The sequence below is a fragment of the Oncorhynchus mykiss genome, chromosome 2 (assembly GCF_057628025.1).
Source record: "Oncorhynchus mykiss isolate SJ-2025 chromosome 2, ASM5762802v1, whole genome shotgun sequence".
Lineage (NCBI taxonomy): Eukaryota > Metazoa > Chordata > Actinopteri > Salmoniformes > Salmonidae > Oncorhynchus > Oncorhynchus mykiss.
This window is the reverse complement of record NC_143023.1, coordinates 80,828,227-80,843,793: the sequence shown is the minus strand read 5'-3', so window position 1 is coordinate 80,843,793 and position 15,567 is coordinate 80,828,227. Positions and strand designations below refer to the sequence as shown.

General features: G+C 39.6%; 1 protein-coding gene across 2 annotated transcripts in view; it reads right to left on the bottom strand.

Moving 5' to 3' along the window:
• furinb (furin, paired basic amino acid cleaving enzyme b) overlaps nt 1-15,567 on the bottom strand; it is a 170,802-nt gene that overhangs the window by 30,239 nt on the left and 124,996 nt on the right. For both annotated transcript variants that reach the window (XM_021573226.3, XM_021573234.3), the window contains exon 7: nt 2,450-2,538. In XM_021573226.3, the coding sequence (XP_021428901.3) occupies nt 2,450-2,538 (89 nt within the window). The remainder of the gene's footprint in view (nt 1-2,449; nt 2,539-15,567) is intronic.

The window sequence follows — 15,567 nt, the reverse complement described above, 5'->3', positions numbered from 1 at the left end:
CTTCCTATTTAAGAAATAAGAGGTAGGCCTACCTGTTTGACAGACAAAATTAGGTCATAGGTTGCTATATACATAGATTTTTCGGTCAATTCAACCACCCACCATGCACTCTTTAAAAAGCCTTCAGTGAAGGGCTGTTAAGTTAAAGCCAGGACTCAAATTGATGGTGGTTTGAGAGGGTATGCCATAGGCCTACCTTTTATTGGAGAAAATGGCAAAAAGCTCAGGCCTACCCCTTGTTAGCTTCAGATTTTGAAGAAAATGTATCTCAGCCAATCATCAATCATCAATTTCTCTCAGCCAATCATCAGTCATTTGTGTAAGTGCTGTGCTTGTTGAAAGTCCTTAAAATTGAACAAATCCAGTTATATAAAGTGATATATAACAATGCTGGTCCACGATGCTTTATGCTAGAAACAAGCTGCAAAATACCCAGGAAAGACGTGACTCCAATGCATATGGGTATATCATTGTTTCGTTTCTTTGACATTCAGAGGCTGCATTTGCTTGGAAAGTAATCTAATTCTGTCACTATCAATTGATTAAGCTATTCACTTTCTGCAAAAATAGAAGATGTTTAAACCCAGACAGCTTTAGGGAATCACTTGTGACTTTCTCTCATTGGGTGAAGCCACGGAAGAAGAGTAGCCAGCAGTTAAAGCTTAAATGTTTCTGTGTTGGTAAACCTACTCTGTCATGGGTGGAAAGGTAGGCCTACTCTGTCATGGGTGGAAAGGTAGGCCTACTCTGTCATGGGTGGAAAGGTAGGCCTACTCTGTCATGGGTGGAAAGGTAGGCCTACTCTGTCATGGGTGAAAAGGTAAGCCTAACTTTTGAAAGTACCATGCTCCGATTCCTAACGACTCAGATTGAATTATTTGCAAACTGTTGCAAACAATACACACGGATTTGGCATTGGAGAAATATGAAATGAACACATTCTCCTATCTCGTTGTCCATTCTTAGCATATCATTTTGGTAATTTTGTGTGATATAAAAAAAGATCCACTAATATGTAAAGTTAAGTAGAATTGCATGACATTTTTATAAGGGCTATTTTTTCATCGGACCTGCAAATACGATGATAGATTAATTTAATGCTTTTACTATATAGGAGATCTTTCCACCCCGACTCTTGTCCACGGTTGTCTGCGAATCCACAACCTTCTGGCCCACAGCCCTGTGTGCTATAAACATTCCTGCATTGCCATGTAATGCTTACAGGACAAAGAACAGTTTCTAAAACTGCATATCTAAGGCTCTGGTCTGTCCAAAAAGTGAGGGTAAACTGCTATCCATTTTGTTTTAATTATTATTTTGGGTATAGGGGAGGGGCACTTGTTTGTTTTCAAGTGTTCAGGGAGGGTTTAGGTAAAACATATTTTGCTGAAAGGAGGGCCATCCATTTTCATTTCAGAGAGATCAGATTTTCTCCATGTAACCGTTATTGTAAATAACATTCACTCCCTAGGTGTTATAAACATGATGCAGTTGGGAAATAAAGCCTTGTGTGTCCGGCTGTCATACTGACAAACACAGTCTGACTGGGGAGACAAAGGGCTTATGAGCCTGTCACACTGCCAGATGTGATGAACAATTGTTCTCTCTCACACACACGCACACGCACGCACACGCACACGCACACACACACACTTTGGCCATTAAAACAAGAGTCAAGACCTTCTCCTCCAAGAAACCACCAGGTAAGACAACAGACAGACAACTCACAAAAAACACAAAAACAACACAACATTCCTTCTAACGAATGAGTGTGGGAGAGTTAATGGTGCCTCCAACAGCATCTGTGACCTGAGAGAAACAAACCGGCCCATCTTTTATCATAATACCTGAACTGGCCTGCCTGCAGCTTTGATGTGGGCCGCCTCAGAACAGTAATGGAAGCTGTGAGCCGTGTGTGTGTGTGGGATGAGTGTGTATGTGTGTGGGTGTGTGGAGACACACACCCGATGGGGAACGAGGCACACAGCAAACTGTGTTGTTTATTAACAATTGTGTAACCCTGGGACATGGGCAGATTGTCAGAGGAATATGTGTGGAGCAGGAGCCAATGAGCTGTTAGAGCAGGAGATGCATGCTAATGAAGACTAGGAGGAGTAGGAGAGTTATGACTAACATCTGTGGAGGGGACTGCTGGGGACTGCTCTCAGGGCTCCACTGAGTCTTGTTGGCTGGCTGCTTGTCTTTGACAGTGTTTAGGGACACAAGTTGGTAATGGCCAGAAAGTGGCTTGAAAGAATCCATTAGACTGATTAGAGTACTTGTCTTCGACGAAAGATTAGAGACAAAAGTTGGTAAATATTCAGAAGTGACGGATAGCAAGTCATGTTCTACTGAACATGACTCCGGTTCAACTGACAGTAGACCCAAGTCAACCAATCATTGTTGGCCATTGGCAAAGCCTTCTTCAATTACAGCATGCCTCATTCACCTCCAATTTTGGTGTTGTATGCCACGCCCACCCCACATACGTTGTTGTTGGCGGCTGCAGCAACCTCTCCAGCACACCGTGTTCCATGTCTAGATGAGCGAGAGATACAGAAAAAGAGAGAGACACAGAGAAAGAGAGAGACATGGAGAAAGAGAGAGCGAAAGAGAGAGAGGAAGTGAAAGAGAGATAGACAAAAAGAGAGAGAGAGAAGAGAGCAGTTAGGATTTATAACCAAAAACACTCCTCTCATCTCAACCACCCTGAACAGTGCAGGGCTCTTCAAAAACAATACCTCCCAGAACGACTGCTAAAAATACACAGCAGCACACCAACGAATAGACGAAAAGCACATGGAGGGCCAATGCTGCTGAAGGACCTATAATAAGCAATCACAGGTAAACACTCCCCACTGGACAGAAAGGAAGGGAAAAAGACCATGAATACATTCTCTACCAAGAACTTGTCCAATTGTCCAATCCAATTTGTCTATAACTACCAATTCCCCTTTGCACAGAGAATGGGAATGAATAACATGAACCTGGGTGGAAGGACAAAAGTTCTATACAAGGTCCCCAGCTAGCACATTCGGAACCTTGGAAGTAGGTTTTTGGTTTCCCATTGGTTCTGATAACAGAAATAAAAATGATACCTTATTGAATGCTTCAATTAGACTTTCAATAACACTGCTAGCTTGTTTTGGATTAACTTTTTTTCAACTCCAAGCACAGATACAGTATGACACATGGAAATGAATTTGCTTAGGCATTAATGATGCAAACAGGTTTTTTTTTATTACGGCATCAGCGAGATTTGAACCTATGATCGTTTGTTCTCTATCCATGGAATTAGGGATGTGCCACCAGGATGGAGCTAACATGCCATGTTTTTTTACGCATACAAAACGGTTCATTATAGTCTATTCAAACAGACCCCATTTCAAAGGAAACAAGCACTCATTAAGAGTGGCCAATTAGTGGATGCGGCCAACACACCTGAACACACTTAACAAGATAGAGGATAGAGAGAGTTCTGTTGATGCTGAGAACGGAATGTACAGTATATGTTTTTAAAAAACATTCTTGAGACATTTTCTGAACATTACTAAAGTTTTCTTGTTGTTTTTCTTCATGTTCTCAGAACAGAATGTATACTGAATAAAAATATAAACGCAACACGCAACAATTTCAATGGTTTTGCTGAGTTACAGTTCATATAAAGAAATCAGTCAATTGAAATAAATGAATTAGGCCTTCAGCTATGGATTTCACATGACTGGGCAGGGGCCTGGGCAGGCATAGGCCCACCCACTTGGTAGCCTGGCCCACTCACTGGGGAGCCAGGCCCAGCCAATCAGAATTAGTTTTCCCCTGCAATAGGACTTTATTACAGACAGAAATACTCCTAAACACAGTTTATGTTAGACAAATGAACATTCAATTCTCTGGCAACTGCTCTGGTGGATATTCTTACAGTCAGCATGCAAATTGCACGCTCCTTCAAAACTTGAAACATCTGTGGTATTGTGTTGTTAATTAGCTTCTTGATATTCCACACCTGTCAGGTGGATGGATTATAAAGAATAAATTGCTCACTAATGGGGATGTAAACAAACTTTTCTTCTGGGATGCTTACTTGTTTTCAAATAAAATCAAATCAAATGTGTCACATACACATGGTTAGCAGATGTTAATGCGAGTGTAGCGAAATCTTGTGCTTCTAGTTCCGACAATACAGTAATAACCAACGAGTAATCTAACCTAACAATTCCAAAACTACTACCTTATACACACAAGTGTAAAGGGATAAAGAATATGTATATAAAGCTATATGAATGAGTGATGTTACAGAACGGCATAGGCAAGATGCAGTAGATGGTATCGAGTACAGTATATACATAGGAGATGAGTAATGTAGGGTATGTAAACAAAGTGGCATAGTTTAAAGTGGCTAGTGATACATGTATTACATAAAGATGCAGTATATGATATAGAGTACAGTATATACATATGAGATGACTAATGTAGGGTATGTAAACATTATATTAAGTAGCATTGTTTAAAGTGGCTAGTGATATATTTTTACATCAATTCCCATTATTAAAGTGGCTGGAGTTGAGTCAGTGTGTTGGCAGCAGCCACTCAATGTTAGTGGTGGCTGTTTAACAGTCTGAAGGCCTTACTGGGGAATGTAGCAGCAGTAGATGTGCTCATGTTCTTTATGTTAGAGCAGGGAGAGCTGCTCACAGTGGACTTCCTCCTAGGGCCCATCGGCTCAGTGCTAACAGTATAACTCTGGTTCATAGGCACAGAATTACTGCATACAAAAGCTGTAGAATCAGTAGAGGGATTCAGGGCAGTTAAAGGGACATAAATTAGGTTACTTACATTGTGTCTACTGACGCCCCTGGTGTAATGTACATTTTCTGAAGCATTATGACAACTCTGTGTCACAATGGTAGTGATTAGCTGAGCTGGGCTTGAGTCATTGATAAGTCATTGTCTCAACGCAGCCTTATAGTGCTGTGAAAGGATCCAGGATCCCAAATCATTTGGGTGGATCCCATCCTCCTTATAAAACGTGTTTTGTTTCCAAAAGGTTTTGAAATTGTCAACAAAACTTACACCCATTGAGCTACAATAATAACATAGCCTGTTGTGAAGAGAGAGAATCCTGATAAAGCGTTCAATCCCGCGATTCAGAGATGGCAGAGGGCCAGATATGATGGGTTTCAACTTTTCAGAACTGCCCTTCATAATGTAATTCAAACCCACATGGACTACGATAGAATCGATGTCCATGTCCTAATGTAGTGTATTCATTTACTCGAGCTCCGGGATAAGACATTGTTTTTGCACCAGGAACGGTCACATTTCTTACCATGGAGCTGCCCAGAATCACGGTTGGCGAGAAGGGCAAGGAAATCTGCACACTCTCACGCTTCTCAGGATTCGGAGAACCCTTTATGGATGGGTGAGAGGCAGGATAACTTGAGCCCGTTGCTCCCAGCTCCTGTGGCAGGCCTCCGACAGATGTAGAAGCCCCAGACTTTCTAACTGTGTTGGCATGTTTACCAATTGCCTTTCCTTAAACCTTTGTGTGAGGTCCATGGTCTGTTACTGATAAGAAGCATCAGAGCTGCATATTCTTCTGATGCGACTGAATTGACTTATAGGGAGGCTTTTAATAAGTGGACGTGGATGAAAGCAACCCCATTACAGAAAAACACAGTCAATCTCAAATGTTACCAGTCTATATACTAACATCCCCCATCAGGGCGGCCTTGAGACCCTCAAGTTCTACCTCAATGAACGTCCCCCTAATGCTCTTCCCAGCACCAATTGTACTGTGGACTTGGCTGAACTAATACTAACCTCCAACTATTTTCTCTTCAGAAGATACTTTTTCCTCTAGAACAAAGGGACAGCGATGGGGAACACTATGGCTCCTAATTATGCTAACTTAATCTAACTTAATCTAGGAATGTTTAAAAAACAGGTGGTGCTGAAAAAGTCTCCTCTGAAGAGAAAATTGTTGGAGCTTCCACCCTCACCTGGGATATGGATGCCTGATGAAGACCTAAGGGTCGAAACATTGTTGTAAATAAATACCACCTGGGAGCATAAGCAGAAGTGTGCAGCGTTTTCCTTTCTGTTTTCCACGAGTTTGTCTATAACTCCAGCACCTGTGGAAAATACCTGGATGTTCGAATGTTCTTCAGCTTTTGTCTTTTATTTCAGCTCATGAAATATAGGAACAGCACTTTACATGTTACGTTTATATTTTTGTTCAGAGTACACTGTACAGTATGTTTTTAAATAACATTCTTAGAACGTTTTCCTAACGTTACAATATTTTGTTAATCTTGTGGTTTTTATGGTAAGTTCTGAGAACAGAATTTGAAACGAATTGTTGTTAATTTAAAGCTAATTGATGTTAACATTTCTGGAAATATTCACAGAATATTGGAAACAATTGACATAAAAGACAACCATACATTGTCTGAACATTCTGAGAACATCGCTTCAGTCACACCATTTTTTAAAACATTCCTAGAATGTAGTCAAATCTGACATTAAATAGAACCACATTGGAACTTTTGTGGAATGTTCTGTGGAAGTACTGAAATTCCCACAGAATAACGTTTCTTAATGTTCTCAGAACAATTTGAGAACATTACTTGAAATAAAAACACGAGGAAACCTGTGGGAAACGTTATGCTGAAGTACTGAAATTCCCACCAAAGAATGTTATTTCATAACACTCTCAGAACTACTTGAGAACTTTCCTTATGTCAAACCAGTTGGAGAACGTTCCTAGAACATTACCAAATATAAATTAAATATAATCATGTTTGAACTTTAAGGAAATGTTATGTTAAAGTAATGAAATATCAAGAAAATAAAGTTTTTTTGTTGTCAAGTTCCTTAAATGTGCTGAGAATGTTCCAAAGCCAAGCGACTATCCTGTACAATTCCTAGAAAGTTGTGGGAAAGTTGTATGCAAAATAACCACAGGACAAACACGATCTCACCAAGCTCTATGAAACATATCGTTCTCAGAACGTTATGTGCTAGCTGGGTCTTCTCCACTCTAACAGAATGGAGAAGGTAGCCTGGGGTGTCAGGTAGCCAAGTGGTTTGAGCATTGGGCCAGTAGAAGTTTGCTAGATTGAATCCCTGAGCTGACAAGGTAAAAATCTGTTGTTCTGCCCCAGAACAAGGCAATTAACCCACTGTTCCTAAGCCATAATTGTAAATAAGAATGTGTTCCTAACTGACTTGCCTAGTTAAATAAAGGTTAAATAAAAAAATAAAAAAAATAACAGGGCATTCACTCCCACCAACACACCAGGCTAACACTTGGTGTTGTGGAATGAATATGTAATGTGTAGTGTTTCATATCTCTACAGTACTGTGGTGACAGAGCTTTCATTGAGAGGCAGTACAAATATATCTAATCTTTTAGATATTGACAAACTGGAATAACCTCAAGAAAGGCCACATTACAAACAAATGTGAAGTGAAACCTGAAGGACATGGTACTCTCTAAAACTATGATGGACGGTCTCTGAATGCAGGCCATCAGAGAGCGATATGGGATAATATTGATATGAATTAATTATTTACTGTGTCCTTCATCAATTATATGAGCTGTGTCTTGTGTAAAGAGACAGGTGATCTAAGGACGGCAGTTCATCGCATCTCTCAGCCCTACTTTGCTGCTGGCATGCCGTTTGGGCATCATGCACACACTTGTCATGATGTGCCCTGGGCTGGTAGAAACTGCCATGCAGTATTGAAAGAGTCTACCAGAACAAAGAGCTTCTCTTAGTTCAAAACTCCTAATCCCCAAAATGGTAGAACTAAACAATATTTCTACTTTTGAGAATGTGGGCATGGTCCGTGGACACTTAAGGGACAGTCATGTCGAGTGTGTTTCATTTGGTGATCTCATGAAGGACAGGAAACACACATAACTGTATCTCTTAAAATGTACATATTCCAGCTGTCAGGTTTACATCTAAATATTGTGAAACGTATGTGATTAAACATGAAACTATTTGTGAAAATACGTAAGAGTCCCCAAGTTGGAATGGTTACAATTCTATTGGCCACGGAGACCATACAGCTGTAGTTTGGCTACACGGCTGGAAATGGTTAAACTCTGAGACTATTGATCACTACAGAATGAGCAAATCTTAGACGTATAATAACTAGTCTGCAGCTAGAAATTACGTAAGTCTAGAACGAGAAAACCGACAATCGCCGAAGCATCTAATCTATGAGAACATTTCCAAATGGTTCTCTGAAGTATCCATTCTAAACCCCTACAACAATGAAAGACATTGTGACTTCTGGGAAGTTAACCAGAGACTCTGATGAACTCTACAGGACGATTGAGTGTTTTCAACAGAGAGACAACAACGGCATACGGGCGTAAATATATACATTGCAATTAACCTCAAATGAGCGGCCGTTCATGTGCAAAGGATTAGCATTTCAATTAATATAATTAGAGACTGTGTGTAGTGAATCCATTTTGTCTTTCCCGCTCTTTCTCAGTCCCCACCCCTTTCCTTTGTCTACCAAGCCGTCATATCGGCAGAGCCCGCTAGGGACTTATTCTTTGCATCATTGTTAGTAACCAAGATCTACTGTTTGTTTGTGATATATTTCTGTGATTTTTTAGTTAGTAAATAAATAATTAAGCCAATTTGTATATTTCTGATTCATTATGGAAACTAGGATTCGTGCAGATAACCAATAATTTTATGACATTTGGAATGAGACTAATGAGGTAACAATTAATAATTCATTAATAGAAGACTAATTGAACAGATATTAAAATATCTGAATATCTGAAAATTCTAACTTTGTAATCTCAACATTTTCCGTGGTGCCCCAACTTCCTAGTTAATTCATGTTTACATGATGTTAAGGGAATTTTTATCAACGATGACTAATTATGTATACATTACAATCAGGACTGACTAATCAGAATAATATTATGTTACTGTATATGTACTAATCCGAATACTATTATGTTACTGTATATGTACTAATCAGAATACTATTATGTTGCTGTAAATGTATGAGTTTTCTTTCTTGATCCCAGTACTGAATATAATGTGTGTGAATGTGGTCAAGAGTTAGAACAATGACTGTCTGTTCCTTGGTACAAATGAATCAGACTGGCTAGAATGCTTATCTACACGAGAAAACCTTGACTCGTAAATTATATTCAATTGGTAGGGAGACGGATGTGGGAAGGCTTGAGATACAGCCTTTGTACTGGAACGGAGAAGGCACGGGTTGGTGCTGGAACTAATGACGTCATTTTCAGTTTATAACCTGTGGTAACCTGTATCGTGGGCAGTACTCTCGAGAATAAACTCTGCTGTTTGACTTTCAGACTGGGCTCTGTCTATTATTATAGAATAAGGGTCTTACAAGTCCTTATGAATGGACAGAGTGTTTAATTTTAATTGGATATTAAAACATAGAGTAATTTAATTCCTTTAACACAATTAATTAATTAATTAAATTTAATTCAATCTAGAGAAGTGATTTGATATAAATAAGTCTTCACATTTAATGGTAGTCCAGACACGACACACTCTCGGGCTGGCCGATATTGTTTTTTTTGTTACCTTCTATAACGGTACTTCTATAACGGTACTGTTTGGTTTGTTAAATCTTTTACACTGCGTGTACCATCCATTTTTATAGTTTACTCCGCTACTTGAGTCATCTCTCTCCGCTCTCTCTCTCTATGCCACTTTCCACACAGACCTTATTTTTGAAGTTGAAGTTGAATTGAAATCACTTAGAATGTATGTGTTGCCACCCTTGGGTCATGCATTCATGAAGCAAATTTTGACCTTTCATTATTCAAAAACACAATGCTTTAGTGCATTTCCATCTAAAATAATCCATGAGCACCAGCATGTGAAGTTCATATGAGCACGTCAAATTGGGTGTCAAATGTAAGTTAAGAATCTATATTTGAGAAAATCTATCTATCTATACATTCTCCAACCAAACATTTGGAATAAGCAAATGGTTTGATTTCTGATCAAAAATATGGTTCAAATGTTTTGTTGTTTTGGCCCTGTACTCCAGCTCTTTGGATGTGAAATGATACAATGTGAACACTGTCAGCTTTAATTTGAAGGTATTTTCATCCATATCGGGTGAACAATTTAGAAATGTTTTGTACATTTTAGGGGACCAAAAGTACTGGGAAAAATTCACTTAGGTGTATTAAAGTATTCAAAAGTTTAGTATTTGGTCCCATTTTCCCATCAAGCTTGTGACTACAAACTTGTTGGATGTATTTGGTGTTTGTTTTGGTTGTGTTTCAGATTATTTTGTGCCCAATAGAATCAAATCAAATCAAATCTTATTGGTCACATACACATGGTTAGCAGATGGTATTGCGAGTGTAGCGAAATGCTTGTGCTTCTACTTCCGAGAGTGCAGTAATATCTAACAAGTAATCTAACAATTCCACAACAACTACCTAATACACACAAATCTAAGTAAAGGGATGGAATAAGAATGTATACATAAACTCAGCAAAAAAAGAAACGTCCTCTCACTGTCAACTGCGTTTATTTTCAGCAAACTTAACATGCGTAAATATTTGTATGAACATAACAAGATTGAACAACTGAGACATAAACTGAACAAGTTCTACAGACATGTGACTAACAGAAATTGAATAATGTGTCCCTGAACAAAGGGGGGGTCAAAATCAAAAGTAACAGTCACTATCTGGTGTGGCCATTAGCTGCATTAAGTACTGCAGTGCATCTCCTCCTCATGGACTGCACCAGAATGACCAGTTCTTGCTGTGATATGTTACCCCACTTATCCACCAAGGCACCTGCAAGTTCCCAAACATTTCTGGGGGGAATGGCCCTAGCCCTCACTCTGCGATCCAACAGGTCCCAGCCTCTCTCAGCCTATTGCAGACCGTCTGAGCACTGATGGAGGGATTGTGCATTTCTGGTGTAACTCGGGCAGTTGTTGTTACCATCCTGTACCTGTCCCGCAGGTGTGAGGTTCGAATGTACTGATCCTTTGCAAGTGTTGTTACACGTAGTCTGCTACGGCGAGGACGATCAGCTGTCCGTCCTGTCTCCCTGTAGCGCTGTCTTAGGCGTCTCACAGTACGGACATTGCAATTTATTTCCCTGGCCACATCTGCAGTCCTCATGCCTCTTTGCAGCATGCCTAAGACACATTCACGTTGGTGTTTTTCAGAGTCAGTAGAAAGGCCTCTCACTAACAGCTTACATACGATAGGCAATTAAGGTCACAGTTATGAAAACTTAGGACGCCTAAATTTTCATAACTGTGACCTTAATTGCCTATCGTATGTAAGCTGTTAGTGTCTTAACGACCGTTCCACAGGTGCATGTTCCTTAATTGTTTATGGTTCATTGAACAAGCATGGGAAACAGTGTTTAAACCATTTGCAATGAAGATTTGTGAAGTTGTTTGGATTTTTACGAATTATCTTTGAAAGACAGGGTGCTGAAAAAGGGACGTTTCTTTTTTTGCTGAGTTTATAAATATATGGATGAGCGATGACCGAGCAGCATAGGTAAGATGCAATAGATGGTATAAAATACAGTATATACATATATACAGGACATATGAGATGAGTAATGCAAGATATGTAAACATTATTAAAGTGGCATTATGAAAGTGATTAGTGATCCATTTACTAAAGTGGCCAACGATTTAAAGTCTGTTTGTAGGCATCAGCCTCTCTGTGTTAGTGATGGCTGTTTAACAGTCTTATGACATTGACATAGAAGCTGTTTTTCAATCTCTCAGTAACAGCTTTGATGCACCTGTACTGACCTCGCCTTCTGGATGGTAGCGGAGTGAACAGGCAGTGGCTCGGGTGGTTTTTGTCCTTGATGATCTTTTTGGCGGTGATACAGCCCACAGGATGTTCTCAATTGTGCATTTGTAAAAGTTTGTGAGGGTTTTAGGTGACAAGCCAAATTTCTTCAGCCTCCTGAGGTTGAAGAGATGCTGTTGCGCCTTCTTCACCACACTGTCTGTTTGTCTGTGATGTGCACTTAACACTTTCCACCTTTTCCACTGCTATCCCATCGATGTGGACAGGGGGGTACTCCCTCTGTTGTTTCCTGAAGTCCACGATCATCTCCTTTGTTGATGTTGAGTGAGAGGTTGTTTTCCTGACACCACACTCCGAGTGCCCTCACCTCTTCCATGTAGGCTGTCTCGTCGTTGTTGGTAATCAAGCCCACTACTGTTGTGTCGTCTGCAAACTTGATGATTGAGTTGGAGGCGTGCATGGCCAGGCAGTCATGGGTGAACAGGGAGTAGAGGAGGGGGCTGAGCACACAAATGAATGGTAAACAATGTATTGAGTCATTTTGGAGTCAATTTATTGTAAATAATAATAAAATATGTTTCTTAACACTTCTACATTAATGTGGATGCTACTATGATTACGGATAGTCCGGAATGAATCGTGAATAATGATGAGTGAAAAGTTCATTTGCACAAATATCATATACCCAAGGCATGCTGACCTCTCACCATTACAATAACAGGGGAGGTTAACATTTTTTGGGGGGGGGGGTAGGATATTTGTGGGCCAGTAACTTTTCGCTTGGCCCAATGTTCTTAACAGCTAGGCTACCTGTTTATGTCACCTCTCCCGGCTCTTACTGACACCTACCATGACACCTAGTGTACTGTACTGTACTGTGATGTCCAAACTTGTGAAACATATATGTTTATGATTGGTTCAGATTTGATCTGGACCAACCAAATCTGGTCTTGTTTGGTGGTAGGCCTCATTAGTATAATAGCTAGTGTGTAGAGTAAATATACCCACATATGCAAAGGATATTGTATTTTTTTTAACCTTTATTTAACTAGGCAAGTCAGTTAAGAACAAATTATTATTTTCAATGACAGCCTAGGAACCATGGGTTAACTGCCTGTTCAGGGGCAGAACAACCTCGTCAGCTCGGGGATTTGCAACCTTTTGGTTACTGGTCCAACGCTCTAACCACTAGGCTACCCTGCCACCCCATATATATTCTTACCTATTCAGGATACTTCACCATGAAGATAATTATATTCATGTCTATAATTTAAGTACAGATCAGGGACCCATGACGTAATTCTGTTAACGTAATTCCGTTACTGGATGTAAATCAACTTCACCTACTGTAGTTCAAAAAATATAAAACTCAAGATCTCATGTCATAGCTGACACCCCATTCTTTCTGCAGATACTGTATTTAAGTGAGTTGTTTGGAAAACGTGGTCTTCCTGTAAATGTGTTTTTCTGAAATGTTTTGTGTAAATTGTTAAAAGTAGTTATTGTGCATAGAATTGTATGGTTTGTTAAACTTTGAAATAATGTTTTTTGTTTGGCATATATTTTAAAGTGAAAAATGTTGAGTCAAAGTGTAACGTGAAATTGTTAACGTGGAATTGCCCTTTAGCAACTACCTAGTACCTACCCCTCTCCATACAAGACGTTGATAATAAAAACCTAGTCTAACTTTTAATGACTTTAGTCCCTCTGGGCAAAAGTCAGTCAGCTGAAAGACGAGATCATTACTGTGTGATCATTAAAATGTCTGTATTCTTCTGCAGCCTGCCCTTGTTTCAGGACCTGGTGCAATGGGATCAGAATGCAATCTGAGGGAACAGAGCAAGCGTTGGCATTTCACATAGGTCATTACATCAGACATTAAGATCTCTTCCTGATTACAGTGCAGCTATCTGATTAGGAGGCTCACACACTTTCATGCCTTTCCCTGGACGTTGTCCATCCACATAATAGGAAACACTGCTGGGGCTAATTATAAAAACACTTATTATTGTTGGAGGATCCAGTAATTCCACACGTCCTGGTTGGGTCCTAGGTTGAAGATAACAAAGGTTAAGACAACTAATAATTCCATGCAGAAGAGTTAGAAAATAAACAAATTCATTGGACTAGAGCTGGAGCAAAAATGACTGGGAGTGAATGGTAGCAGTACAGAAAGTTTGCCATCAAAGTGGAAAATAAACCCAATCGTAGTGAATTTCAGCTAACTACCCAGCAAACAACTGTTTTACTGTTACTATATTAATTTAAATGTTTTCTAAATGATCTACAGCCCTTTTATTACTTGTTCTCCCGACCGCTAGTCACGTTTTCAATACTAATCCTGTAGAATCAGCAACAGCGCTGGTCAAATGAACGTGTTTTTTTTTTATCGAACGCTCAGCGCGGAATTATTATGTTGTCTTAACTGGGGCTGTTGCGGTGATCATATTACCGCCACACCGGCAGTCACGAGTCATGTCCGTAGTAAAATTCCTCGTATCTGTTGAGTCACATAATCTCTTCTCATACCCAACTCGCTAAAGACCAACAGGTTGCTAATGGCATGATACTCAGGGCTCTATTGTCCCTCTAACTCTGATATCAATGCAAATCCAATTGAAAATCGCATCAAACACTTATTATCAAAACAATATTGTGCTCTTAAACTCACCTCACTGTGATCAATCAATTTGAACAAAAAAAGTTTAAACTGAGTGGAAACAAGACATGCTCATTGTGGATGTTGTTTCAAAGCCTAACACAATGAAATGGACAGCCATTATTTCAAAACACCCATACCATATTAGTGAGTATGCATAGGCCTATATGAGCCCAAGCCAGAAAACAAATTGAATTAAAATAATGATTGTGCCGTTATACGATACATGGCCTACCACATATTACTTAAGATGTCTTTGGTAATTTAATTGGTTTAGCCTATACTCTAAAATTAAACAAATTCTAATAATCGTCTTTGAGTGTGGACTGTATTAGTATGCATACTGGGTGGACTGGTTACCTTTTTCCACACTCCAAACTTTATATCCATGAGTCCGGGACAGAACGCATAGGCCTAGGCGATCTGTTGGTTCATTCATGCTGCATGCTCCTCAAACAGTGGTTGATGCATGGAGTGAAATAGGTGTTCATATAAGCCCAGACATTTCTATATGCAACCCCATGTGAGAGCAAAGTTTTGATGGTTGCCACTAAAAAGAGGAGGATCCCAGCTGATTCTATATTTATTTCTCAGCTGATCAAATTAGGCACATACTCCGCTATTAAGAGCGTTGGGCCAGTAACCGAAAGGTCGCTGGTTAGAATCCCCGAGCCAGCAAGGTGTAAGAAACTGCCATTCTGCAGTTGAGCAAACCGAGGTAAAGACAGTTTCAAGTTGGATATTCAGCGGATATTCGCGTTTTCAAACCTCAATAGCTTTCAAACCACTTGAGCAACAAACTCCAAATAAGTGTCATTATGTTGGAAAAATTGCGCAGGTCTTATTTTCACGATTTGGACATTAATTCGCTTTCCAAAGCTAATAAACATGTGGAAATGTGAACAGGATTTTGTATTCCTAGTTCAATTAGTTAGGGAGCGTAAACAAAGTACAAACTTTTTTTTACATTCAAATTTCAATAGCTCATTGGTCATGTGACCTACTTGACTCAAACCAGGTCCAGAACGTCCACTGACTACCCTTCTATTACCCTTTAGTTTGTCCATTTTCATCTCACAAG